This window comes from Aethalodelphis obliquidens, unplaced genomic scaffold (genome assembly GCF_003676395.1).
Source record: "Aethalodelphis obliquidens isolate GAN/ISIS:26980383/991018 unplaced genomic scaffold, ASM367639v1 scaffold48, whole genome shotgun sequence".
In the NCBI taxonomy this organism is placed as follows: domain Eukaryota; kingdom Metazoa; phylum Chordata; class Mammalia; order Artiodactyla; family Delphinidae; genus Aethalodelphis; species Aethalodelphis obliquidens.
Window position 1 is genome coordinate 10201063 of NW_020837992.1, and position 26373 is coordinate 10227435.

Sequence of the window (26373 nt, forward strand, 5' to 3'; positions counted from 1 at the left end):
TTGTACTTACTGCTTCAGTATTTTAAAGTCTCTGTTGGAACAGAGCACTGGTTTACTGTTTCGACAGAACACTCTAGCAGATTTCTTCTAAAGCTGAAGATTGTGACAATGGCTAAACTTTTTTTTTTTTTTTTTTTTTTTGGCCACACTTTGTGGCATGTAGGATCTTAGTTCCCTGACCAGGGATCGAACCCGTTTCTCCTGCATGATGACGATGGCTAAACATTTTAAAGAAATCTTATTAAAAGCTTCACTTCTCCCCACCCCCTTTCTGATAAGTCTTTTGCTGTCAACTTTGAGCTAAGAGAATTCAGCGGTGTGCTAGTGAACTAATTGCAGTTTATTATGATAAACATTCGTTTGGCGGTGTGCGTCAAGCTTCATAAAAGAATTGCCCGAGATCCACGGGATGGTTTGTGCATTTTTGCTGAGTGACATACTCAAGAGAACAAATCCTGACAGTGCCCATTAGGATTTTTTAGGGTCGTGTAAACCTTACCTGGTTGGTTTTAATCCCCTACTCAGCGCAAGGGCCAAAATGACACAAACGGGATGGCTGGAATCAAGAGATACCCAACAAGCTGCTCCGTTTAGCATCATCTAAATCCTCCTTTAATATGATTACCATCTGATATTCCTCTCTTTGTGAATCATATCCACTTCCAGCCAGGCCACCTCTCCTTTATCTGCAGTGTCTATTTTAAGACTGCTTCAGTGCAAAGAGTATGGGGCCCAGGGAGCAATTTTGTCACTTCTCATGTGACTTCAGACAAGTTATTGGACTATTCTGGGCCTTATTCCTCCTTCGGTAAAAACTAGGCTCTTTCCGGAAATGTGCTAAGAACAAAGCAGGAGCTGGATTCTGCCCTGCCCCCTCCACTTACCCACACATATGCACATACACACCCCTACCACCACATATGATCCTAATATCATGAAGTAGTTTTTAATTTAGCCTCTCAGTTTGGGGCACTTACTAATAAAATCTTCAGATAACATGATCCTTCTTTTCTGTGCCTTTGTGCATGGAGGTCAGTGCTTAAGTGAGATGCTTAAAAAGCCGCTGGTCCAATTGCGGTGAGCAGGGGCTACTCTTCGTTGCAGTGCGCGGGCTTCTCATAGCGGTGGTTTCTGTTGTTGCGGAGCAGGGGCTGTAGGCGCGGGGACTTCAGTAGTTGTGGCTCGCGGGCTCAGTAGTTGTGGCTAAAAAAAGCCTGCGCGTAGCAACGAAGACCCAACGCAGCCAAAAATAAATAAATAAATTTGTAAAAAAAAAAAAAAAAAAAGCCACTGGTCTTATCATTGTTGCTCTTCCAGTGTGGACCGTGGCTGTGAGCCAGAAGTAGACCCAGCACCTCTATCTGATACCTTAGCTGCTATTGCATGCACTGCTTGACTTTTGAATCTAAGTTTCTCCCCTGAAGAGCAAGTCAAGTGCATCTGCAGTCTAAAATGAGCAAGTGAAGAAGATGGCAAAGTAGAGAACTGTACACCTGGTTTATTCTTAAATTTTTAACCAGATATGGGGCCTAGTAGAGAGACAGAAGTTATGCCTGCATGATGCCCAAAGATCCAATCAATTTAAAGGAATATATTAAACCAACCATTAGCTGGCCAAATAATAAAACGTCTTCTTGATTGCATTTTAAAATTTCTCAATCAGTTAATCAGTGGTTTGTAGCAATGATAAAATAGCTCACATTTATTGACTGTTTAGTATGTTCTGGGCACTCTTCTAAGTGGTCTACCCATATTAATTAATTTAATGTGAGTCCTAATGATATGGATATTAATACCAGAAATACTTCAGCTTGCCTAAAGCTTTATACTGTTTCTAAAGCAGTTCTAAGTGGGTGGGAACAGGGGAGCCAGGGAGAGAGAGCGGGGGTGAGGCTAACGCTTTTCTGTCCTTTGCTACCTTCTCCTTCCTCCTTTCCCTCCTCCTCCTCCCCTTGCCTTTTCTCAGCTTTCTGCTCCATCTCTGCCTCTGTCATAAGCTTGCTGGCGGCACCTCTGTCACTGCTAAGCGCCACCCCCCTCCAGCCCCTGCTGCTGATGGCTCTCAAGGCTGGAGTGGCTGCTGACCCCTGGCCTGCGGGAAAATAAAGCAGATGGGGAAGGTTTATCACTAGTGCAGAGGGAGTGGCTCGCATCTCCCTGCTCTTCTAGACCCTGCGCATTTCCTGTCTTGTATGAGTCAGAACCTTCTAAGTGACAGGAGAGCCTGTTCTGCCTTTTGTATCAGTTTACACAATTGCCAAGATTCTTGGCACGGCATTCAGACTTGGGGTGGTGAGAGCTTGAGAAGTCCCAGGGGATGTGGAAGAAGACACTGAAGGGGGAGGGTAGGGGGGGATGAACCACGCTTTCAGCTTGTGCTCAAGGGAAGAAAGTTGGCTACAGGACAGGGGTCGGGCATCTCCCTCCCAACACGAGTCCGTGAAGGTGTTCAGACAGGCACGTTCAGTGACAGGCCGCATTTTTTTTTTTTTTTTTTTTTTTGCGGTACGTGGGCCTCTCACTGCTGTGGCCTCTCCCGTTGCGGAGCACAGGCTCCGGACGCGCAGGCTCAGCGGCCATGGCTCACGGGCCCAGCCACTCCGCGGCATGTGGGATCTTCCCGGACCGGGGCACGAACCCGTGTCCCCTGCATCGGCAGGCAGACTCTCAACCACTGCGCCACCAGGGAAGTCCAGGCCTCATTTTTAACTCCCGCTTTTCACGTTAAATGAGATGGGTAACAATACGTTCGTCGTTCCAGGTGTTATGGTATATATTGCCATGCTTCATTCTCACTTCATTTTGAAGAGCTTCCAAAATTGATTTTTATAGGGAGGGAAATGAGGTTTGGGATTCCTTCCCAGTTTTTAAATCACACTGATACTTCTGACTTCAGGGGCATAGGAGTTGAATTTTATTACTTCTGTTTCCCTCACAACTGTGGCAGGGAAAGAAGGCAATGAGCGCTGTCAGTTTCCAAGGCAGGTTGACACGTTTTTGCAGAGAACTCAACTAAGGCAACCGATCTGTGTAAGTCACAAAGGTTAAACGCACTGCTCAGGGAGCCGGAAGACAGCCACCCTAGGTTGACTGAGGTAGGCTGGCCGCTGGGAAAGGCAGGATGACCCAGAGCTTGGGGTCTGGGATGGCCTGCATGGAGGTTGGGAAGAGAATGTCGCAGACCCCTTCTTCTGGGCTGACCCTTCTGACCGCAGGGGCATGTGCTTTGGACTGTATTGCTTTTCTGTTTCCCTCACAACTGGGGCAGGAAAGAAGGCAAGGCTTGCAATCAATTTCCAAGACTTCCCTGAGCACTCCTTCTCCTTTTCTCCATTCCCATGAGCTAGCTCTTCCCCCGCGGTGGTCAGCCAGGTGTCCCCCGTGGGCCATTAGTGGCTAGCCAATTAACTGCGGGCAGGGTCCAAACTCGCAGGAGGAGTGACTAACTTCCCTTGCCCTCAATAAAGACCCAGGGCTTTGGATGGAAGGCTTAGAAACAAATAGAAAAGAGAACTTGATTCATTGATTAGTGGGCTTGTAACTGTCATTTCCTAAGATACTAATAACTCACGGGGCAGACGCTCCATCGTGGAGCCAGTGGTTTGACTTATTTCTAGGTGTCACATGACAGGCAAGAAGGGTACTTCTGCAGGCCTCTCTCTGTGTCTTCTCACTCTCCTCTTAGAAAGAGAAAATGAAAAGGCAGCACTCCTCACATCCCCCCACGCACACACCCACCCAAACGCACGACACTTAAACACATAGAGAGCATCCACTCCCTCCACCAGGCTCACCCCCATTCCCAGCCCACTCCCGCTTTCCACACGACGCACGTTTAAGAAGATTTAATATATTTGGAAGTCCTTCATTCGCCCTGTCCCCTCTTTAAAGAAAAATGAGGACAGGTGGATTTAGGAAGCTCTTCCCTCTGCTCCAAATAGATACTTAAATATGAGTGATCATTTGGAAAACTGGCACAGGAGGGAAACCCTTTTACTGCTCTTGCAGTCTTTTGGCCTCAAAGCCGAGGTGTCGTTTAAACGATCACACAACGCACTCTTGGTGGGTGGCAGGAGGAAAAGAAACCTTTGCCGTTTCCTTCCCTGCCAGTCCCCCCATTGACAAGCCAAATTGATCTTTTAAGAGACTAAATGAATGTTCTCTAAATATATGTACACACATGGCTATCTGGAAACATATTCCTCGTACAGAATGATTGCCTGAAATTTGAAGGAGGGAGCAGTAAAGACGCCAGGCTGGGTGGGGAAGGGGGGGGCGGTGGCAGGGGTAGGGGAGGGCACAGGGAGAACTGCGTGCCCGAAGCTTCATTTTTGCACCGCTGTCCATCTGGGATTCAAGGTGTTGATCAGTATAATGAAGCAGGCCCATTGATTTATCATCTATTTGGTAATGTCGTTGCATTTTTAGCGCCCTGTGTCTTTTTTGTCATTGGGTTACATTCAAGCACAGTAAGATCAACGTTCAAACCTCCTTACTCAACAGCTTTATTAGTTATAGCATTCCATGACCTTTCTCAACATTCTTAAAGAAAAAGATACAGTGTAATGTCGCTTTACTTTGCTTATTGTCCTTTGTTGGGGGGAACAAAGCATTTTCTACAGTGGCTATAGCACATAATTATACAACTTTCAATGGCAGTGTCTTGGTATCAAAGTTCAGAGGAGCCTTTAGAAAAAAAAAAAAAAAGATGTTTTGTGGCAGCCTAGGGAGGGTCTCATCTTTCCTTCAGAAAATAGTTCAAGGCTCTTCTGTCAAGCTTCCCTACTTAGAGCTTTTTCTCCTCCTGCTTCATAAAGTTTAAAGCAGATTCAGTGGAGTTCTATGATCTATTTCCTTTGAAAGATTGTTCCTCGGCACAGAGAGGCCCTTTGACTTCAAGAGTTCACAGATTCATGTCTTTAGGTATCATATGTCTGACCTTATCAGTTACTCCATTTAATGTCAGAGAAAAAGTCTCAACTCTTTGTGTTTGTCTGTTTTGCCTCTGTGAAATGATTTGGTGAAAAGACCATCCTTTTTAACACACCACTGAGAGGCCGTTTCTGCTGCAACCTACCCTGTGGCTTTTCTCTCTTTAAAAAAAAAAAAATTGTCCTTGTGTTTTGTGTATGGATGAGTTCACAGTGAGAATAGAATTATACAAGGGCAGGCGCACACACAAAAAAATCTTTTGCTTTCCTCCCACACCTCCCCCCGCCCAGTGATCTATTGGCTCTCTTGGTGGCTGTACCCCAACAGGCAAAGCCATTTAGCAAACACAGAGGTGGCAGCCGCGTCCACTGCTGGGACAGCATTGGGTTTTTCCCTTGCTTCGACCTACCCCTAAGGCCTTCATAATTAATTGTCCTTCAGAGATGAGGAAAGTTCAGAGACAGTGTGTGGCATGATGGCCATTGTCTGACGTTCAGTTCTCCTCGCCTCGCCTCTTTCTCTGTGCCCCACAAAGGGTTATCAATAGGAGAAAGGGAGCCCGTTCTCTGCTGAGAGCCGCCGGTGGTGGTTGGAGCTTTCAGTGGGTCGGTATCATTGTGTTCGGCCCATCCTGGATTAAATGTCTGCAGGTCTAACCACCTCTTGAAAAGCAGCCTGTTTATTTCGCCTAGATTAAACAAACTCATTTAGCGAACCCCAGGCTTGTTCAAAAGTTGGTGATCCCTTTTCACGTGGCAGATAACATTTTAAATCACATTTCCTCACCCCATCCCACCCCTGCCCCGCCCCCAGGATTTTATTGCACTTTTAACTGTTGGGTTCTTTTTCAGCCATAGGGCAGAAAATGAAATGATCGTTCAGTCACTTCTCTTAACCACTTCAGTGTACACTTGCCAGCATGAATGTTTTTGCAAACATTCTCCTGACGAAGCGTAGGACTTTGGTTCTTGAAAGTGGATTATCCTCGTTTTAAAATATTGTTTCACCTTCAACGATTGCCTCAAGCCAGTCTTCAGTGCATTTGGTAACAGGACGTAAAACAAATACAACCTGTTCCCCGCCCCCCCCCACCCCTGCCCTTTTGGCTGAGACACCAAATAAAGATGCACTATGGAGACAGCTATTTGCAAAGTAAAGGGAAAAGAGAGCGATTAATGATGATTATACTACTGTTCCTGTTAAATAGAGTGAAGCCAAGAAAACAAATAGAATCGTTCTTCCTAGGAGCAGTTGAACTAGCACGTTCGAGAGGTTTAAGATCGCTTCCCTGTAGTGTTCACAGAGACCTCAAGGCAGAAGGAAACCGTATTTAAAGAGCATTTCTGTGTCCCTGAGAGCAGTGTCTTCTGGAGAAAGGGGCCTACAGGATGGCCAGCATCTATTCTGTCCCTGTTGTTCTTTGAAGACACTCTCACAACAGATCCTTTGCTATTGAAAGAGAACCTGGATCTGGAAGTTGACACAACTACTAGAGTCATACCAAAAAGGGGATCATAAAAAATTAAAGTTATTCTTATGAATCTTTCATTAGAAGTAATGAAAAGGGACAGTAGTGTAGTCTAAGTCCTTTGTGTTGCCAGCCCTTCTTCCGGCCTCTGGGCTATTGTTCTTTCAGCTCCTCAAACAGACTTTTCACTTTCAAACTGACAAAAGTCACTTAAAAGCCAGACAGCTGTACTAACACACCCACCTTACGAAGCTGGAGCCAGGGCAGGTGCCGAGGCCAGCTGAGAGACCTTGTTTAAAATGGGCAGGGGCAGCTCCCTCCTGCCTTCCTGTTGTTTTCGTGCTCTGCTTTGAGGTGGACCATTTATTGCTACTGTGTGATCCTCCCTCCAGGCGCCCCCAAATATTTCTTGCATTTTCTTTGCAGCAGGAAACCTTGACACTCATGCTAATGTTTGTCCCTCGGGTTGGGTTGAATGGCTAGGATCAGGTTCGTGGAAGGTGGAGCACAGAACTTAGCAGAATCACAAGGAGTTTTACTCAAAACTCTTTCCTTCCGTTTCTCCCCTTCCTCCTCTTTTTCCAGCCTTTTCCAACCAGTCTGAATCTCTCGTAAGCTTTTCAGATTTCTGTGGCCTCTTCAGGAGTAGCTGGGATTGGATAAAACACAGCCACCAGTGGTGGGGACAAGCCTCACCTTAGGATGTGAGATACAGCTAGAGAGAGGTAGGCAGGTAGTCCTGCCTGCGTCCCAGGCCTCAGGGCGCAGCCGCCATGGGCCCCGGCGAGTCCTCCCCGTGTGTGTATTACAGCCCCCCTGCTCCCCTGTCACCTTGTGTACAGTCTGGTCTGTGACACTGATGGTGATTATGTCATTATTTTGCTCTGGGGGCCCTGGCACATCTGCAGAGCCCAAGCACATCTTCTTTGTTGTGCTGGCAATCGTCCTGCACCGCAAATGCTTCATTAGCCCTGCTGGCGGCCTCCTTGCCAGACGCGAGTGCCCAATCCAGGCTTCTTTCTGCTCCGTTCTTTTGTGCAGCTGATGATCGCGTCTTCATCTTCCTGGTTCTTCCCCATTTTCCTCGACTTCTGAACTCCAGATGTCCCAGTGTTCGTGCCCAGAGCCCTTGCAAGTGCACAACGCGAAACAAGGCAACTCTTTACCCCTTAACCCATCCTCACCCCTTCCCACCTTCCTACTTTTCTCCTCCCCAGACGAATAGTGATTCTGAATATCTCCCCAACACGAGGACTAACGTTTTCAAACTTGCAGTTTGAAAAGATACCACGGGACTGCTCCCAACTTACAGTGGTACTTACGGTTAGAATGAGGACTTATTAGGCATTTGCTTGGAGATGGGTGCCTTTCTCCTGCAGCCCCTTCCCTCTCCTCGGCTCTTTTATTTCCTCCTGCACATTGCCACGTTTTACCAATCTTCAGCAAGCAGTCTAAAATGTGAGTACAGAAAATATTCTTCATGCCTCGCTGAGCATGTTATAGTCATCTGAAGGTTCTTTTTCTCTGCATGGCATCTTCGTCTGCACTCTACCCCCTCCCAAAATCCCCTGCCCCCTCCTCCTGCTGTCATAACCTTTTTTTTTTTTAATTTATTTATTTTTGGCTGCCTTTGGCTCCCCAACAATGACCTATTATTAGATATTGAAAGTGACGAACACGTGGCTGTTTTGGAACCGAGCTAAAACATTTCTCTCGAGTTTTATTCTATATGTTTAGAATACATACAGCACAGCTTTTCTTAAGGTGTGCTGATTTCTACATTAACTGCAGGAAATTTTAGAGCTTAATATCTTGGGCTGTGATGGGTACTACATAATCGGTATGTTTAATTTCCCCTTAAATGTGAGTTAATTGATCTGTGTTAGGAGCTTCTCCAATAGAGAGTTTAACCAGTTCTGTCCCCCCACCACTGCAACATAAGATGTTTCCAACGTCTCTCTGTTTGAGTAAAATGTAGATTTTAATTTTAAGGTCTACTGAAAGGAGTAAGTTCATATTTTTATAGGAAGCATGGTCAGATCACTGTCCTGAATTCTAATTCGGAATCCGAGGACAAAGACCCTGGCAAGGATTAAAGAAAACCCCCTCCGAGGAATGAGTTGCTGTTTTGTACTAGGTTTCTGAGCTTACCAGTCATTGACCCCTGTTCTGAATATTAGGAACAAGCTAGGTAACAGAGTGAGGACAGAGGTGGCCAGATCAGTAGGCCAGCAGCCCTGGGCAGGGAGCATGTCGGGAGAGGCGGGTACCTGTCACTGATTGCATCATTTTCGAAAGACTCAGGATGTCCCCAGAACATTCCTAACCTGCCATTTTTAGATCATTATGGTTTTATCACCCCTGGGTTTATTAAAACCTTTTTAAAAATGTAACTCCATTCTCAGAATACACCACTTCTCAAGGTAGTCATTCTCTAAATGTCTTACCTGCTGTGAAAATAGTATCTTCTTTGTATGGCTGTTAAAGTGATTTCCCTGGAACTCCAAAGGGATATCCCTTGTTAGAATATCCTGGGATTTGTGAACAGGACTGTGGCCATATTCTCCATTTCCTCTCTGATTTTAGAGACTTTGATCATTACTCCCTCTTAATCTTCATTTCTCCAGATTAAGGAGCTCTAATCCTTTTTAAAAGTCTAATCTCATACAGTAAGTGGGTTGCGTCTGATCATTTTAGCAGCCCTTCTGTAATGCTCTTCCGGCAGGACCATGTTTTCCTGAGGGACAGTTACAATTACAGGACAACAGGGCAGAATTCCAGTGGGCGGCCACATCACGGTTTTATACCTCACATACACCTCCAGTGCGGCTTTTTTGATCGCCCCCAAAGTTCATCCTCAGAGGCTGGATTTCTTGACTAGCATCTCAGTAGCACTTACTGGTTCAAATGATCCTATGAGACCAATTTATGAGACCCTTGGCAAGTATTCTTGCAAATCTGATTGTTCTACGGAACATATCCAGCCAAATAAAAATTGCACAGATCCACCCTGCTGTGCAGATGTTTTCAGTGTTTTTGTAGGTAACGTATTGGAGTGTTTGACATCATGAAGACACAGCCTTAACCTTGGGCTTGAGTCTATAAAAATGACAACTAAGGCAAGAAAGCTCTGATCTCTGTATTATTCTCAAGCAGGAAACAAAATGTTCACTTACAAGTACGTATAATTTTATATAAAAACATCACCTTGAGATCTTAAAAGGGACTTCCTTTGGGGGAGTCTTTCCAATGTCAGTGGTCCTGGACTAATAATAGCGTAGAACTTAAGAGCATGGTTTCTGGAACCAGTCCCTGGGATCAAATCCCAGCGCTGACGCTTTCTAGCAGTGAAACCTTGGCAAGTGTCTTACCCTCTCTGTGCCTGCCTCAGTGTCCTCATCTGTAAAATGGGGGAAATGATAGTGCCTACCTCACAGAGTTGTTGTGAGAATTAAATGAATGTCCATATGTTAGCACAAAGTCAGCGCTATATAAGCATTTGCTTTCATTCATTTGTCAAGCCAAAGAGAAGTTCCCTTGTCGCCACTGTCAGTAACCCAACTCTTGCATCATTTCCTGCTGACCCTAAACAGGAAAACAAACAAACAGAAGAGCAAACAGGGAGTTCCCGTTAGAATTGGGACAAAGAGTGAGTGCAAAACTGGTTTTGAAAAGAGAAAGTGATTCCTCCTGCCCCAAGGTTGGCTATAAAGATGACAGCAGCCCGGAACAGCTCCAGGCTTCTGGAGTCGTGGGTTCCAGATGAGAAGGGCAGCCACAAGATGACAGGGCAGCGTGGAAGGAGCCCCAGATGGGAGGGTCTGCCCCTGGCAGCACCTGCCTCTGTGGGCTCCGCTTCGTTCACCTGTAAAGTGATAAGATTCAAAACAGAGCTTTGTTCTAGCTCTGAAATTCTGCGATTCTAGAACAGAAGACATTATGCCTTCTCTACATAAGTCCCGTGCAGGATGCAAAGCTTTAAGCAGTGACTGTGGAGGCCCTGGGAATACAGATGGTAACCAGGTGGGGCCACTTCCACCCTTGGGGTGCTGCTGTGTCTTAATTATCTTAGTAAAAATCTCCAGGGTGCCCAGTTTAGTGTTCTCCCAAGGCCCTCTTTGCAGATCTTTTAACAGTGCCCTTGGAGATGTGGCAACTCCCTTGCTGGGATTATAGAGGCGAATTTTTCAAATTCATAGACAATTTATTGGCATTATATTTGCCGCTCACTTTGTTGTGGTGGCTAGGGCAGCCAAACAGTGAGGTCATTCATCCGAGAAGCCCTCATGCCTGTGGGTTTTCTAGGAGACGATATGGACCTGAACAAACTAACAGAGAGCCTGTATACCTGTCCCCACACACGTTCCACCGAGGCCACAACTCAGCCCAGACAATCGGCCTGTGTAATACGTATTAACTTCTGTAGAATATACAACATCTCCCCTCTTTCAAGACAGAATTAATTGTTTTAGATGTTATAACGACCGTCACTACTAGGTTTGGTTGGTAGTTTTTGTAAAAGCAACATCATCCTTCCCTTTAAGCATGTCTCAAATGATAGTAGTCAATCAGGAATGTCTTTTCCACTGGGATTTTGTATGTACAGCTTTGTGTTTGGGAGGTATCCAATCCTCACACAGGTCACTTGGATATGTTTTTTTCTATCTTTCTTAACGGTAATTGTACCCAACCTCTGTTGTTTTTTTTTAGGGCTACCTTAACGGTGGAAAATAAAATCTGGTACTAAAAATGACTTGTAGTAAAAGGTAATATATTCCCTGAGAACAGATATGGGGGTTTGAGTAGGGGTGAAGGAAGAGGCATGATCAGAAGCAGAAGTCGGCTGTGCTCTCAAGGCCACTGTACCTCCTTTAATACAGAGAGTATTTTTCCAAGATTTATCATCTTTTTTTTTTTTTTTGGCTGTGCTGCACAGCTTGCGGGATCTTAGTTCCCCAACCAGGGATTGAACCCGTGCCCTCAGCAGCGAAAGCGTGGAGTCCTAACCACTGGACTGCCAGGGAATTCCCAGAGATTCATCATCTTAAATGACCTGAAGGTGTACAAAATAATTTGTATGTAGACTCCTGACCCTGCCTTTCAGCAGGGCCAGTCCCAGGTCTCGACAGCAACCTAAGTCTTCCCGCCGCAAACATTACCTCCAGACCCATGAGGTGTCGGTAGGGTTCTAGAGGACTTCCAAAGGCTCCCGGGGCCCTTCTGGAATCTGTTTCTCTGACTTTACGAGCTATTTACCTTTCTTGAAAAAGGAATGTCAAAGCCCTTCACAAAACTCTTAGGTTGCTTTTGAAATACAGCTCATGCTTAGTTTTGCAAAGGGTAAGCCTGGAGGAGAAACCCATAGAGTTCCCTAGAACACAAAGCAGAATTTTTCTGGCTTTTTTGCCTTTCATCCCAGTCCCTTCCCAAAACAACCCAGGTATTATTGGGGCTGCATCAGCTGTTGTCAACAGAGAGGCGGTGTCTCCCGTGACCCGGCGTTCTCCGAAGCTCTGTTCATCTAGCATCCGTATCTCCCAGTGCCTTCTTTGGTGCTTACTCTGAGCAATGCTATTCTCATTGTCCTGCCTCAACCCCACTTCCTAGCAATCTCTCCCTAGGCTTCTCTCTCACATTGCTCCACCCACATGAATAAAGGGCACACGCTAGTTCTGATGTTAGCCTGGGCAAAGCGGAATTATGAAGGTAAACCTCTGCAGAAAACAATCACGGAATGCATTCTCCAATGAAACAGGAGTAACTGCGGCTTATCTGTGCCCCAGCTTCCTTCGTGCAATATTGGGGAGTTGATGCCATGTTGTTTTTGAATAATCTCCCATCCAAGAAGGGCAGCAAGCTTGGCCCTATTTATCCTACTGCCTCACCCAGTAATGGTAGCAAAAGTTAAACTTCAAGCACTATGAGCCTGTCTTGAACTCAGACGCGGTTGGCACATAATTCATGGGGTTGACTTGAAGGGAAGTTAGTTTAAGGCTGCAGAGTGACTGGTATACTGCTTATTTTCCCCTCGAAGCTGATTCATTACCTGTGTCACGAAGGAGGGATAGATTCCTCCATGTAGTTCGTTTGAATATTTGCTGGCAGGAAAGCTCCTAACGAAAAGCTCGCTGTCAAAGCAGGGCAAGACTGAGGTCCACCTGGTTCTTCGCATCTCTCTGTGTGGTCCATTAATTATTCCTGTAGACGCGGCCAGCCTTACACGCATCTGAGGAGTGGCGTGACAATGTAGGTTGAATTCGGGTATGTTGATCCCAGCTACCCTTGCAAGAACTACTAGTGTGCTGACACAGGATTAGAGAAGAATGAAAGAGCATTAGGCCTTCAGAAAAGTGGTTAGTTCTTAAGTGTGGCTGAGAGCAGGGCTTGGCACACTCTGGCCTACAGGCCAGCTCTGGCACTGAATCTGTTTTCTATGACCCTTGTTAAGAAGGGTTTTTATATTTGTAAAGCAATGTGAAAAAGATGAATATGCAGCAGAGACCAAATGTAGTCCACAAAGCCTATGTATTTACTGTCCAGCCCTTTGTAGAAAAAGTTTGCCGACCCCTGGCAGAGGCTTTTTCTCTCTTTGGTAGAACGTGAACTCTCTGAGATCCTTTCTAGTTCTGAAGTTCCAAAACTACGCTTCTTTGATGCAGTAGTCTCGGTCCCATCTTATCCGAACAGCCTACCAGATGTGTCCTTCCAGCAGAGAGCTCACCCTTGTTTTTAAGATGGGAGAGTATCTTTATAGTCTCTTGGGGGTGGAGGGATGGGAGAAAATATGAGATTTTAGCGTTTGATGCCTTTTCTATGATTTTGTTTTTGTTTTATTTTGACTGATGCTCATTTAAACTTGGAGTCATGTGTTGAGACGTGTTTGGGAGAGAAGGAAAATTTAACTCATGACAACGAATAACATGACAACTATTGTATTTCCTAATACATACAACACCAAGACCTCCAAGCATGAGCAAGCAAACTAGCCACTTTAGGCATATTTGGTGAACCAGATTTCAGCGGCACAAAATAATTTTGACAGCCTCATAGAGTTTATTATAAAGACATTCGTCATTCCATTCCCAGCAAGCTAGTACTTCCTTTTCTGGGGCTGTGGGAGACATGGTTATTTATCTTGGTATCTATAGGCAAAGTTGCCAGTGGGATGTTTACACAGTTTAAAATGTATACACAAATTATTAACAGGTAGCATCGATGTGAAGACAGTCTTTTTTATTACCTAAAGTCACAGTTTTTCCAAATGCTCAATCCCGGCACATTTTATCAATGTGTATGTTATCAACATCTGAAACGTATAGGAATTTTATTGTGAATTCTGTATTTTGTGAATATCCACTCTTAAAAGGTAAAAGATTCAAATTCAGATGAGGAAACAAAGAAACTCCTCAGGGCAGCCTTGGCCCTTCCTTCGCGCTGTTGAGAGAAGTCCACGTGAGGGGTGATGGCCAAGCCCATACGGCCACACCGCAGACCAGAGTCCACTGCCTGGCATCCTTTGCCATGGCGCTCCACTGTCCAGTCAAGGTAGATCCTTAACCTCCCTCCTTGCAGTTCCCGTGTGACCCTTCGTTCTTTTTATTACATTCCCTCCAACGGACTGTTTGCACCATGTCCTAGCCGGGTGCCACTTTGCCGGCATTCATAAGAGCTGGTGTGGCATCAGGGGATGGCGGGCAATTTCACTTGGAAGTGTATCCCCACAAGCTCAGTGCAGGTCCCTGCTGTAGCCACAAGACAAGAGACAGGCTTTCCTTTTGCCACTTTTCCTAATGATCCCTGCAGTTCTTGCAGGCTGGCTGAGAGAAACCTTGAGGCTGTTGCGTGGATCTCGCCCACTCAGGGTCCTTCCCCGGCCCTTCCCCAGGTTGGCCTCCCCGCCCCCAGCTCCTCCCTTGCATATTAATATGACACTGCATGGTGCTCACAGAAAGGGGCAGCTTCCACCAGCTGAAACCTCTGATCCCAAACCCACTAGAGAGTTTGGCTTTTGGAGTTTGGCAAGAAAGCCTGTTGCCCATCAGGTCAGCATGAATAAAGATTTCTTTCTTCCTTTCTTTTTTTAAAATCAAGCATCAACCGACACTGCCCCCAGAGCTCTTTTTCTCAAGACAATTTAACCCCTTCTCCCAAGTACATTTATTTTCTATTCTGAATGTGCGCATTATTTTGTTTTTTCTCTTTTCCTATGAGACAACCGAGAAATCTACCCTATGTAAAATTTGAAAGCCAGATCAATTCTAAACCGTCTTATCACTTTTAAAGTATGTTTATCCAGCTTTGTAGGAAGAATGAGCAGACTGTTTGAAGGCCACATACTTTTCAAACCGTGGTTGCAACACGTTTGCCCCGTTTTGAAACTGTCTTTATCAGGCCGAGAAAACGAAAATCTATTTGACAAAGTGGCACTCTGGCCAGTTTATCTTGCAATATGGCTTTAGTTCACTGAGTCTATTGATTTCCTTAAATTAATGTTTACAGAATGCTACTGAATTTTGCTCAACAGAACATTGTTCTTTTGAAGGTTTACAAAAAATTGATACAGACTGTTACTGCCATGTGTTCCTTTGCTTAGACGGAGGAAACATGGCGGGGGGGGGGGTGGTTCTTTTTTCGTTGTTTTGTTTTAAGGATAGCCTTGAACTCTAGCCACTTCCTATAAGCATTTAGCCTTCACATATTTAAGTAGCAAAACATGTAAGTAGGAGGTGAGCCCACTCATAGGCCTAAAATTGTGTGGGCATCACACTGACCTAATCCTGTAAGGTCCCTGAAAGCTGAAGCCACCTGGAGCATCGGAGTCAGAGAGACTTTAGTCTGAAGCCCGGCTGTGGCTGCAGATTCTTCCTCGGCCTCATTCGGTGTAGCGTCTGCAAGAAGTTTTGTAGCCAGCGCTCCCTGAATAATTCCAGTCCTTTGAAACAGAGGTGCGAGCATCCTATTAAATTTTAAACGCCATGTAGCCATTTGGTAGGAACTCTTAAATATAACACCTTGCTCTTTGACTGTGGTGTTCAGTGCCTAATACACAAAACCTAGTCTCTAGAGTTGATTTTAAAACTGGCCTTTCCAGGGAAGCTTATGTGGCCGTTCAGCCCCTGACAGGATTCTGGTCACACTCATGAAATGACTGAAATAAAACTTGGGAAACACAAAGCAACTTTTCTCAGTGTGTTCACTCGGCCAATAAAATCAGCCACGTGAACCTCCTCAAAGCATCTCTCAAGACACTGCTTTGCATACACTTAATAATCACAGTGAACTGGCTCCTAGGAAGTGGGTGGACTCCTCCTTAAGGTTCTAACCACCACCTTACATTTGGATACTATTTGGATACATTTGGATACAAAGCCCATTCATGCCTGTTTTCCCATCCAATCCTTCCCCATAATGAGAGGGCATTGGAACACAATCTCACCATCCCCTGCACCCTGTCTGCCCTTCTGAAGGGCCAGCTAGTCCCCGGCTGTACACGCAGGATAAATGCGTGTGTGACTGCTAAGGGAGACCCGCTAGTCGCAGCATCTTGTCACCATCTTTCATAGCTCCGCGATTCCCCTCTTCCACCTCTGGCAGGAGAATTCAGTGAGAGTGAGACAGTGGAGGGGAACAGCAATAACGTATCTGTCCTTCCCTTTTTGTCTGATAATCTCAATGAGGAGTTACTAAAGCATCTGAGTTTATCCATTTAAGTCCACTCTGTCTGCAGTCTAAGTCCCCAGTTTGTGCCACTGCCGTCAGGAGATATGTCTCTCCTTGATCAATATTTACTTAACAAACATCAGGGATGGGAGAGTTTGTTTAGAGGAATCACGTGCACACTAGGGTGAATGAATGCTCGGGAAAGTACTTCAACTTTGTCTCCTTTCCTAGGATCTTGATGTTTGTGTGTGAGCACATGCACGCAGCCGCGTACAGATGCCCTTTTTCTTTTTAACTTCTCCAAAGACACTTAGAAGTTGTCTAGAAAAATGCCTCACTGTATATGGTTATGGTTAGTACATTATCCATCCCTTAAGAGAACTCACGACGTCAATTCAGTTGCAAAAATCCTGGCCCAAAGTTTGCTTTTCCTTTTGTGCTCCAGTACAGGTTAAACATTTTGGAAAGGCTCTTAGGATGAATTAGATGCACAAGCATCTTCCTCTGACCCCTTTCAGATGAGTGGAAGGGAAGAAAATGCAGATGGAAACAACAAAAGCGATTTGATAGGGCAACTCTAACTATATACTACTGATGGCATGACATCTTTTTTTAGAAAGCCCAAGGAGAAAAGTAGCTCTCGAGATTTTCAAAGCCTCTTACCCAGTTTTCGGAATCAGACGTGTTTAACTCTAATAATAAATACAAACACCACAGTATTGAAGTTTAGAGATCGCTCTTCTTTCAACTTCACTCAAACAATTGCTTGAAGGCTCAAGTCAGTGCCTTCAATGCAGTTGACTTGGAGGCACCTGGGTCTAGTTTGAGGGGTTTTGTTTCTGTGTGGGTAGAGGCCGGGGCGGGGGACTGTGGGAGTTATTTATTTATTTGATTTTGTGAATCGGAGTTGTAAAAGCCATCTGAAATATTCATGCAGAATTGTCTGAGAAGCCCGTTTCTGTTTTATTTACTGCACAGTAGACCAGCCACAGCGGATTAGTTCTACAATACCCGTAACAAAAGCCCAACAGCTGATGCATGTGATGTTAGGAGGTGACAAAACAGTTAAAGTATGCTGCTGGCTACAGGCAAGCAGTCAGCAGATGCAGACAAAAGGGTTTGTGACAAGAATAACTCTCTCTCCAAGGCGAGCAGTGAAGAGTATCCAAAATACCAGTACCCTTTTCTCCTTGACATGGTCTTCTTACAGTCAGCATTTTATTGCCCTTTTATAGTATTTTTTTTTTTAAATGGAGGAGGATGAAGAAAGAAAACCCACACGCAAACTAATTCACCAAAATACTAGCCAGGATTTTACTTTCCCATCAGTTAGCCACTTCTGCCCATATATATGTCTCCTTTTCCATTTCCCCACTGAAGTCTGAAAAAGAAAAATAGTTTAAAAGGTGAACCTAAAAGATGATCTCTCTTGATAAGATCGTAATCTACTGATTGATTCGCTTGATAAGCCATTTGAGCCATTGGTTATTGGGGAGGGGCCAGGGAGAGAGGTCAATGCCTGGTTTGTTTTCTGTCCATTTCAGCAAAGATCATTCCACTGATGAAATTCGGCCAGTGGACCAGTTTTTAAAGGGGGTGGAGGATGGAAAGGTATCCACGGGGAGCTGCGAAAGGGGCAGGGTTTAGGTTCCCTGCAAGAGGCTGATGGATGAGCCTACGGATGTTTCCGAGGTGTGAAAAATCAGCTTCTCTATCTCCAGAAAATAGGAGAGGCTGTCTTCTTTTTAACCTTTGTAATTCCCCTTCTATTCTCTGTGACATTCATTCATCTGCCAAGAGCGTTTGGCAAGGTTTGGGCCAGTGAGCACACTTCCAGTGACCGCTAACCTTGGTATGTCCTGACACTTATGATGAGTGTCTGCAGGACACAGAAAGCAGGCAGCCTGCTATGTCAGGCTTTTATTATGTACTGCAGAGGCTAGGGACAGTCAGTTTAATAAAACAAATCATCCTTGAAGGTAAAGCAACTGGGAAGAGGAGGAGGAAGACGGGGGGCAAACGTGTCTTTGCCACTCATTCTGATTAAAAAAAAAAAAAAAGAACAGCAAAACAACCACTCACCCAACACACGGTGCGTGCGCGCGCGCGCGCCTGTGCGTGCGCGTGCCTTGCGCGCACATATGGGCACGGGCTGACAGACTGGAAAACATCCTCCCATTTCTCCCGTTCATCTAAGCCCACGGGGCCCTCATGTGCTCTGAGGAGACTCAAGTGCAAACAATTGTGGTGAAATGGGAGGATGCTGATAGCCAACCCCCTTGAAATATATGAGTGCATTCAAGTACCTCCCCGCAGTGATATTCTCCTCCAAATATCAGAGCAAGGAGAGGCAAGACCATTTGGGGTGAGGTTCCTATATTGGGATGCCTTTTATCAAAGCAAAGTTTCCACTCTCCTCTCCTGAAGAACACTCAGCACTCCCACAATAGCCTCAGAGTCCCAGCCAGAGACTTTGGAAGCCTTTTGTTTTTCCCCTGTGGCATGTCCAAAGGCACGGCCTTCCCTCCCCCTCCCAGCGGCCTGCATTGTCTTGCATTCCAGGGACTTGATTGACTGTTGCCACCTGATGCTGAGGAGATAACTCTAGGGTTCATTCTGCAGATTGTTGGGTTCTATTAAAAGAAACCTAGATAAGGGATTACTTGTCACTAAGGGATTTTCTGCAGATGTTTATTAGTGATTGGAAATCCATTAGGTGTGAAGAGGTACTGAAAAAATATGGGCAACACCATTCTCATAACCCTGAATTCGAAGATACCCCCCCAAAAAACATCAGAAAGGACTCCCCCGCCCCTTACTCTGTTAAATGGAGTTGGGGAAACTTTTCTGGCAGAGAGGTAAGGGTCTCTTTTTCATGGGTGATAGTTCTACCTGTGGATGGGATTCCTTGGCACTCAGCTCAGTTGCTACACATCAGTTTACCTCTCTGGAGCCACCAAAGAAAGATTAATTGCTCTAGTACTAGAGGATCTCATTATAACTTTCTTTTACCTAGCCCAATCCATTGCATGAGTATTGCCTCAAAGTAAGCAAGAAATTAGCAAACCATTTGCAAAGAATTCATCCCTTCCCAAACATAAACCAATAACCGTAGTCTCCTCTTGGGAATCTTTTGTGTCATTTGCACTTATTTTGAAGTTACTAGCTCTTCCGTGGTTTTTCTAAACCACAGATCCACAGCTTGTCAAGGTTTTGATGCCTCTTCTAAGTAGGACATTGCATTAAAAAAGAGCCAGCACGGTTTAATGGAAAGACACCTGGATAAGTTGTTTCACGTGAGTCTCTTCATCTCGTAATTTCTTCATCTCACAGAATCTGTTTCTTCATCTATGAAATGAGTTCTGAGATCTATTTCAAGTCTTTAAATTCTGTTTTCTATCCTTACTTTAAAATTCCTTTTTTGTTTCAGTATTTAGGGAGAAGGTAAGTGTGACTCTAGCGCAGGGTAGAACAAAGCAGAAGGCAGGGTCTCATTATGAACCGTTTATCAAAGATGATGCGAAAGAACTCTGTGAAGCATTGTGAGGGATACGCAGAATAGAAGCCAGGACTTCCTCTCTAAAGACATCTTATGATACATTCATTACATCTAGAAATAAGTAGGTGAAAAGGTAAATAACATCAAGACACAAATACAAAAGATGTTAAAGGACAGCCCAAGATTACTGCCAAAAGGAATGAATGTTTAAAACAGGATAAGACCCACTAAAATCCAGTAACCAGCATGGCGAATGATAAGGAATAACAGGGTGGAGGCTGCACGCGCCTCCAAAGAAATTACTTCGAGTTGCTCTCAGGCAAACCCTAGAACTACGCTTCTTCCCTCCTCCAGGGCTGATGCCGTTCTGGACGCACCTCCCTCCTCTGACTGTCTTAAACATCAGCCCTGCTCCCTTGGTCCCTGGCTCCCCAGATCTCTTGGGGGGTCCTTGGAGTGGGTGGGACTTCATCTGGAGCCGCTGCCATACCCTCTGTCCCTGCAGCTCTCCGCCAGGCCAGGCCGCATCCCCGAGTGTGCAAGGAACATAGATCCTCATCGTGGATCTGTTGCTAATGGGCAGGAAAACCACTGATGATGCTTCTGTAGCATTTGGCTAACAGCTCCCAAACCTAGTAGTTAGAGTGGGTAGTTGCACTGCATAACTGTTCTCCAGCCAGAATCCCTCTCTCAGTAATGCCCATTTGATAAAATGTGAAGGATCATCTTTGGGGAAGAGGGAGGAGTACTCAAAAGGGCTGCTTAATGACTTTTTTTTTTTTTTTTTTTTTGCGGTACGGGGGCCTCTCACCGTTGTGGCCTCTCCCGTTGCGGAGCACAGGCTCCGGACGCGCAGACTCAGCGGCCATGGCTCACGGGCCCAGCCGCTCCGCGGCATGTGGGATCCTCCCGGACCGGGGCACGAACCCGTGTCCCCTGCATCGGCAGGCGGACTCTCAACCACTGCGCCACCAGGGAAGGCCCTTTTTTTAAATTTCTTTTTATTTATTTATTTTTTGACTTTTTATTTAGTATAAGGTGACTAGGAGGGGTGATTGCTCTTCCAGGCCCTTCCCATCCCACAAATACTCATGTATGTGCAGGAGGTTGGGGAGAAAATCATCAAAGTTCAGTTGAAAATACAGATGAATTCTCAGCAGGGAATGGCCTTTGGGGTAGATGGGTTTGCACATCCATGGGGGACAAGGTGATGTTTCCATGATTTTCCAGGCAGTGGTGGGGACTGTGTCCTAAGAAACTAGCCAATATCTTTGGAAGGGGCTTCTCAAACTTCTCACTTGTTCTAGATTCTGATCAGCCCCAGATGGGGGTCCTTTTTTTCTGGGGTGTTATTAGGTTTCCTTCAAAGGACAAGTGACTTGCCATGGGATGCACTGAACTTCTTTGTCCAACTCCAAATATGTAAGACAGGGATGTCTGGTATCTTTTTCGTTTTCTTTAACAGTTACTATCATTATAAAAAGGTCCACTGCTCAAATTGAGAAAAGACATGGAGAAAGGGATCAAATGTGTTCAAAATGACAATCCCTCCCTTTTACTTCGGCGAGGGGCAAGTGTGAACGAAGATGAAAATATATACCTCTTGTATACGTGTAGACAGATCTGTCTACACATATAACTGCAGTGCATTTTACTTCCTCGTATGTCTGCACTTACTGTAAAAATAAAACATTATTAATGTATAAGTACCCCACTAAAAGAAATCTACAGAGTGTCAGTGTGTATTTGGAAAATTAGGAGTACATGGAATGATTCTGTGAATCCATTTCCTTGTTGTGGGGAAAGATAGGCCATGCTTTACCGTGTAACTTACAAAGAATACTGAATAAGTACATCAATAGCTATTCCTTTCCCTAGACAAGAGGTTAGACTATTAAATAAACCACTATTAATAAATAATTAATAAACAAACACAAAAAACACCCACATATATACTCACTGCTCTGGGAGAAAAGGATTAACAGATAGGGATTCTGAAAAGACTATTTGAAGAATGTTTATCTTAGAGTACAATGACTTTGAACGATTCCCTTAATCTCTCTGAGCCTCCATTTTCTCACTGTAAAATGGGGTTAATAATCACAGAGATGGGGGAATTGAATGACATAATTCACATTCAGTACATAACACAGTGCCTGACACATAATAAGCAGTCCAAAAATGTGGGGTTTTATTATTGCTATCAGCTGCATAAGTCACTCTCTCATGGAGCAATTCTAATCTCAAGGTAAAGTATTTTCCAATGTAGGATCTTAAGATTCAGTTCAAATTTTGTATTTTGGATTCAGTGTTAGTATCATTGTCTTACTCTTTTTTTGTACATAGAGGACAGGCATACCTCAGAGATATTGCAGGTTCCGTTCCAGACTACCGCAATAAAGCAAATGTCGCAATAGCGAGTCACGTAAATATTTTGATTTTCCAGTGCATATAAAAGTTATGTTTATGCTATATTGTAGTCTATCAAGTGTGCAATAGCATTATGTCTTAAAAAGTACATACCTTAATTAAAAATACTTAATTGCTGAGCTTCCCTGGTGGCGCAGTGGTTGAGAGTCCGCCTGCCGACGCAGGGGACACGGGTTCGTGCCCCGGTCCGGCAAGATCCCACGTGCCGCGGAGCGGCTGGGCCCGTGAGCCATGGCCGCTGAGCCTGCGCGTCCGGAGCCTGTGCTCCGCAACGGGAGAGGCCACAACAGTGAGAGGCCCGCGTACCGCAAAAAAAAAAACAAAAACTTAATTGCTAAAAATGCTAACCGTTATCTGAGCCTTGAGTTGCATCTTTTCGCAATAGTAACATCAAAGAGCACTGATCACAGATCACCATGACAAATATAATATTAATGAAAAAGTTTGAAATATTTCGAGAATTACCAAAACGTGACACAGAGACATGAAGTGAGCAGATACTGTTAGAAAAATGGCGCCAATAGACTTGCTGCACACAGGGCTGCCACAAACCTGCAATTTGTAAAAAACGCACTATGTAGGAAGCACAATAAAGTAAAGCAAAGCGCGATAAAGCAAGGTATGCCTGTACTTTATAGTGCAGATTATTTTAATATACAGTTTAACATCTGGGTCAACAATCCTCTGATACAAGCAGGAAACTAAGATTTTTGCTATCTTCATCTATAGTGTGGGTTTAGTTTAGTTTATATCAAAGGCCAATTATTATTCTACTTTTGAGAACACATTTTGTTTTCATAATGGAAATATGATTCAAATTCTGAACGATTAGGTGGCGACTTGCTTCTGGAATACACCTATTTAATGAAGTGAGGAATCCCAACAGTATGTCGCCTTTTTTCTACTCAGATATTCACAGTGGAATCCCAGTTTTTCAGTAGTTCTGCATGTATCCTTTGCACAAGTCTTTTTCTAAAACTCTATAAAGCTGTCAACCCCACATTACAATGCTACTATATATAACGACTTTACATAAGAGAATAGAGGCCGGCCATTTTTAGAAAATGCAGGTGCCATGTAAGCCCCTTTCTGAAAGAAAGAACTTAGCTCAATTTCCTTTGAAGAACTGGAGACTTGAAACTGAAAACTTTATTAATGCCATTGTCTCCTTGTATCAGCAGGTTCCAGAGAGATTCCTGGAAGTTGCGCAGATCACATTACGGGAGTTTTTCAATGCCATTATCGCAGGCAAAGATGTTGATCCTTCCTGGAAGAAGGCTATATACAAGGTCATCTGCAAGCTGGATAGTGAAGTCCCTGAGATTTTCAAATCCCCAAACTGCCTACAAGAGCTGCTTCATGAGTAGAAATTTCAACAACTCTTTTCGAATGTATGAATAGTAGCAGTCCCCTTTGGATGTCCAAGTTATCCGTGTCTAGATTTTGATTTTCATATATATGTGTATGGGAGGCATGGATGTGTTACAAAATCAGCTGGTAATCCCTCCTCATCATCTTTCTCTCATTTTCTTCTGTTTTCCATTGCAAGGGGATGGTTCTTTTCCTTCCGCCTTTAGTTTACTTTTGCCCAAGGCCCTTAACATTTGGAGACTTAAAATAGGGTTAATTTTCAGGGAAAAAGAATGTTGACGTGTGTAAAGTCTATATTAGCAAGGAAGGGCATTTTTAAAAGATGCTTCTGCTGGATTGATGGTTTATTGCGCATGGCGGTTGGCAGAGGGAGACCCGTGACACAGCACTACTCTGTAGTCAGTGATGTGTCTCTTGTTTTTACTGCTGAGAAGGTCAGAAAACTCAATGAAACCACTTGATAAACTTAAATATTTTGTTTGGTTTGAACTCAGTAAGTCGCTTTTTATCACACATTTAAAAATAATGCCAGTGGCAGATGAACAACTCACTTTTCACAAGTACCCCAAAAGGTCAAATTTTAAAAAGAAACATAATCACTAACCGTCAAGTCTTTCCTAAGAGAAATGGCAAACGCCACAAGCTAGTACCATTTTCTTTGGAGGCAAAGCAGTTTTGTACAAAACTGACTCTTTCAAAATGAGACTGGAAATTCATGTGATTTCTAGTCACCTCTCGAAATTTTGCAATAGGTTCTTCTTGGAAATAAGTGAGTATCTATCGTTCTTCATACAGAAAAACCCCTATAACGTGTTATCATTTTCTATTTATCTTGCTTCAGATACTAAAAGGCACATAAGTTTCAAATTTATTCTTTGCTCAACTTTGTTTATGTGGTTTAAAAGAATTATCATTTCTGTTTAATATTTAGCACTTCTTTTTTCAAAAAACACTATTTTCTGAATTCCTTTCTATGGTAAGGAATAAAGGACATCCCAACTTGACCATAAAATTCCTGCCTACACTAGAAGTTTGTTAACAGCTGCTAGCTGACTCGATCTTCCCCTCCTGAGAGGAGTACATATGAGAATGACCTATTTTCCTATACATTTCCACTCTACCCTGATGGATATTCAAAGTGGTGACGGTCTAATTTTTAAGTGTTTCTTCATTTTAGGTACAGCGTTTTAAAGAAATTGATACAGTCTCTTCTAATTCAGAAGCTAGTAATTGACCAAAACGTGAAGAGTGTATAGAATAGGAGAGTTTGGGAGTTAACCCAAAAGACACAATTTCAGCACACATAAGAAAGCTAGCTGCTATTTCATGCTTTCTTCAATGGTTCTCCTCTTTTTTCTTTTTCTTTTTTTTTTTTCCAGTTTTTCAAAGGTGTACAAAGTCCCGTACTTGCTTTTAAAAAGCCGTGTGGCGTTCACACTTGTTTTCTTAGATGGGTTTTGTGTGCAGATGCAGTAAGAATTCCTTTTTTATTCTAATAGTGTTTTCCAGAACCCTCCCTCCCCTTTGGTAACTTGATCTACATCTCCTAAAGTGACAAAGTAAAAAAAAAAAAACAAAAAAAAACTGGTATTTAGATCGTATACAACATAAATATCGTTTTTTCCTTGATTTTTATAAAAATTACATTTGACTTTGGAGACTGCAGGTTGACCCATGTAACTAGGTGACCCAATCGCTGTAATTTAACATCATTTATAAATTCTGCTGATGGACAGGAATGTATGAAGGCAATTATTGTCAGCACAAAGCCTTAAAACCTGCTGACTTTAAGTTAAACGGCGCGGTCCTATGATGCCTGCGTCATTCAGGAGACGTGGCCTCTTGCGGTGTGGACAGAGTGCAGTGGCCCGGGCTGGAACACCCTGGGCCTCACTCTGCACCCACAGCCAAACACATCGCCCAGCTCGCAGGCTCCTACACAGAGCCATGAGAGCCAATTTGTTCTTGTTCCGGCTTGTTTGGGAAAAAAAAAAAAAGTGTTTGGATACTCATCACATTGGAATAAAATGAACCCCCCCCCCAAAAAAATCCAATCAGCACAAAGTAGGGAAGCAATCTCAACTTGTGGTCACACTCTTTCGCCTTGCTTCACGCCCAAGAGTATGACATTCATTGTTCACATCAGCACAGAACTGGGTCTTTGCTGTTCCCGTGTAATTCACATCACCATTGTGTTGCCATTTGCAAGCTAAAAGGCAAAACCGTAATGTCTTCACCTATAAAGATAGATTGCTAGTATCTTCCTGACCTGGGGCAAATTCAGTATTGATTCCTGAGGTATTTGAATTTTTAGTATTATTCTCCCCTGCCTTTCTAATTGAAATAGACAAATTAAGCAAAAACGTGTGTTCACAACCAAATGCTGATGCACTTATCTACAATAATATCCTCTCAATGTTCACTGAGGCATAGAAATTGTTTCAGAGTAGAAATTGCAGCGTGAGGAGAAACTCACCTCATTGTCCTGGAAACAGAACTCAATCGTTTTGCTTTTAGGTGATTCTTTTCTCTTTCACCATCATAAAATCTTGTGCCTCCCAGTGCATTGGAAAATGACAAAAGCCTATCTCTCAAAACTCCTATTTAACAAGTTTTCTTTAAAACACCATCTTTCCAATCTTAGCTCAACTCTCACCAAGTAAAAATTGGCGACTTGGGAGAAAGTTCACTTTCTCTGGTGGGAGGGTGAAGGACTAGGGACAGTTTACATAGGGAAACAAAGTCTAAAGTCCATGTTGAAATACCACATTTCCACTTATTTTCTGCTAACCCTAAATTATTTTTGCATCTACACGTGAGGTTATAGTCTGTGCCTAGACCTAAATGCACCAGCGGGGGGATTTTTAAAAATCCTTCAAAATTCCAGTTTTTTCCCACAAGTACAATTGTTCTTGTGCCTTCTGTGGCTTTCGATTTCATCTTTTTGACTTTATTTCCAATTACTACAGCTGCAATAAACACTAGATTTTTTTTCTGGCTGTTTGACATAACG

At 43.9% G+C, this 26373-nt stretch overlaps 1 protein-coding gene across 1 annotated transcript in view; it reads left to right on the plus strand.

The window, feature by feature from the left end:
- Positions 1–23940, plus strand: part of PROX1 (prospero homeobox 1) — a 48720-nt gene extending 24780 nt beyond the window's left edge. The window contains exon 5 of the mRNA XM_027082969.1: positions 23171–23940. Coding sequence (XP_026938770.1) covers positions 23171–23356 — 186 coding nt within the window. The 3' untranslated portion in view covers positions 23357–23940. The remainder of the gene's footprint in view (positions 1–23170) is intronic.
- The last annotated feature ends 2433 nt before the right edge of the window (positions 23941–26373 follow it).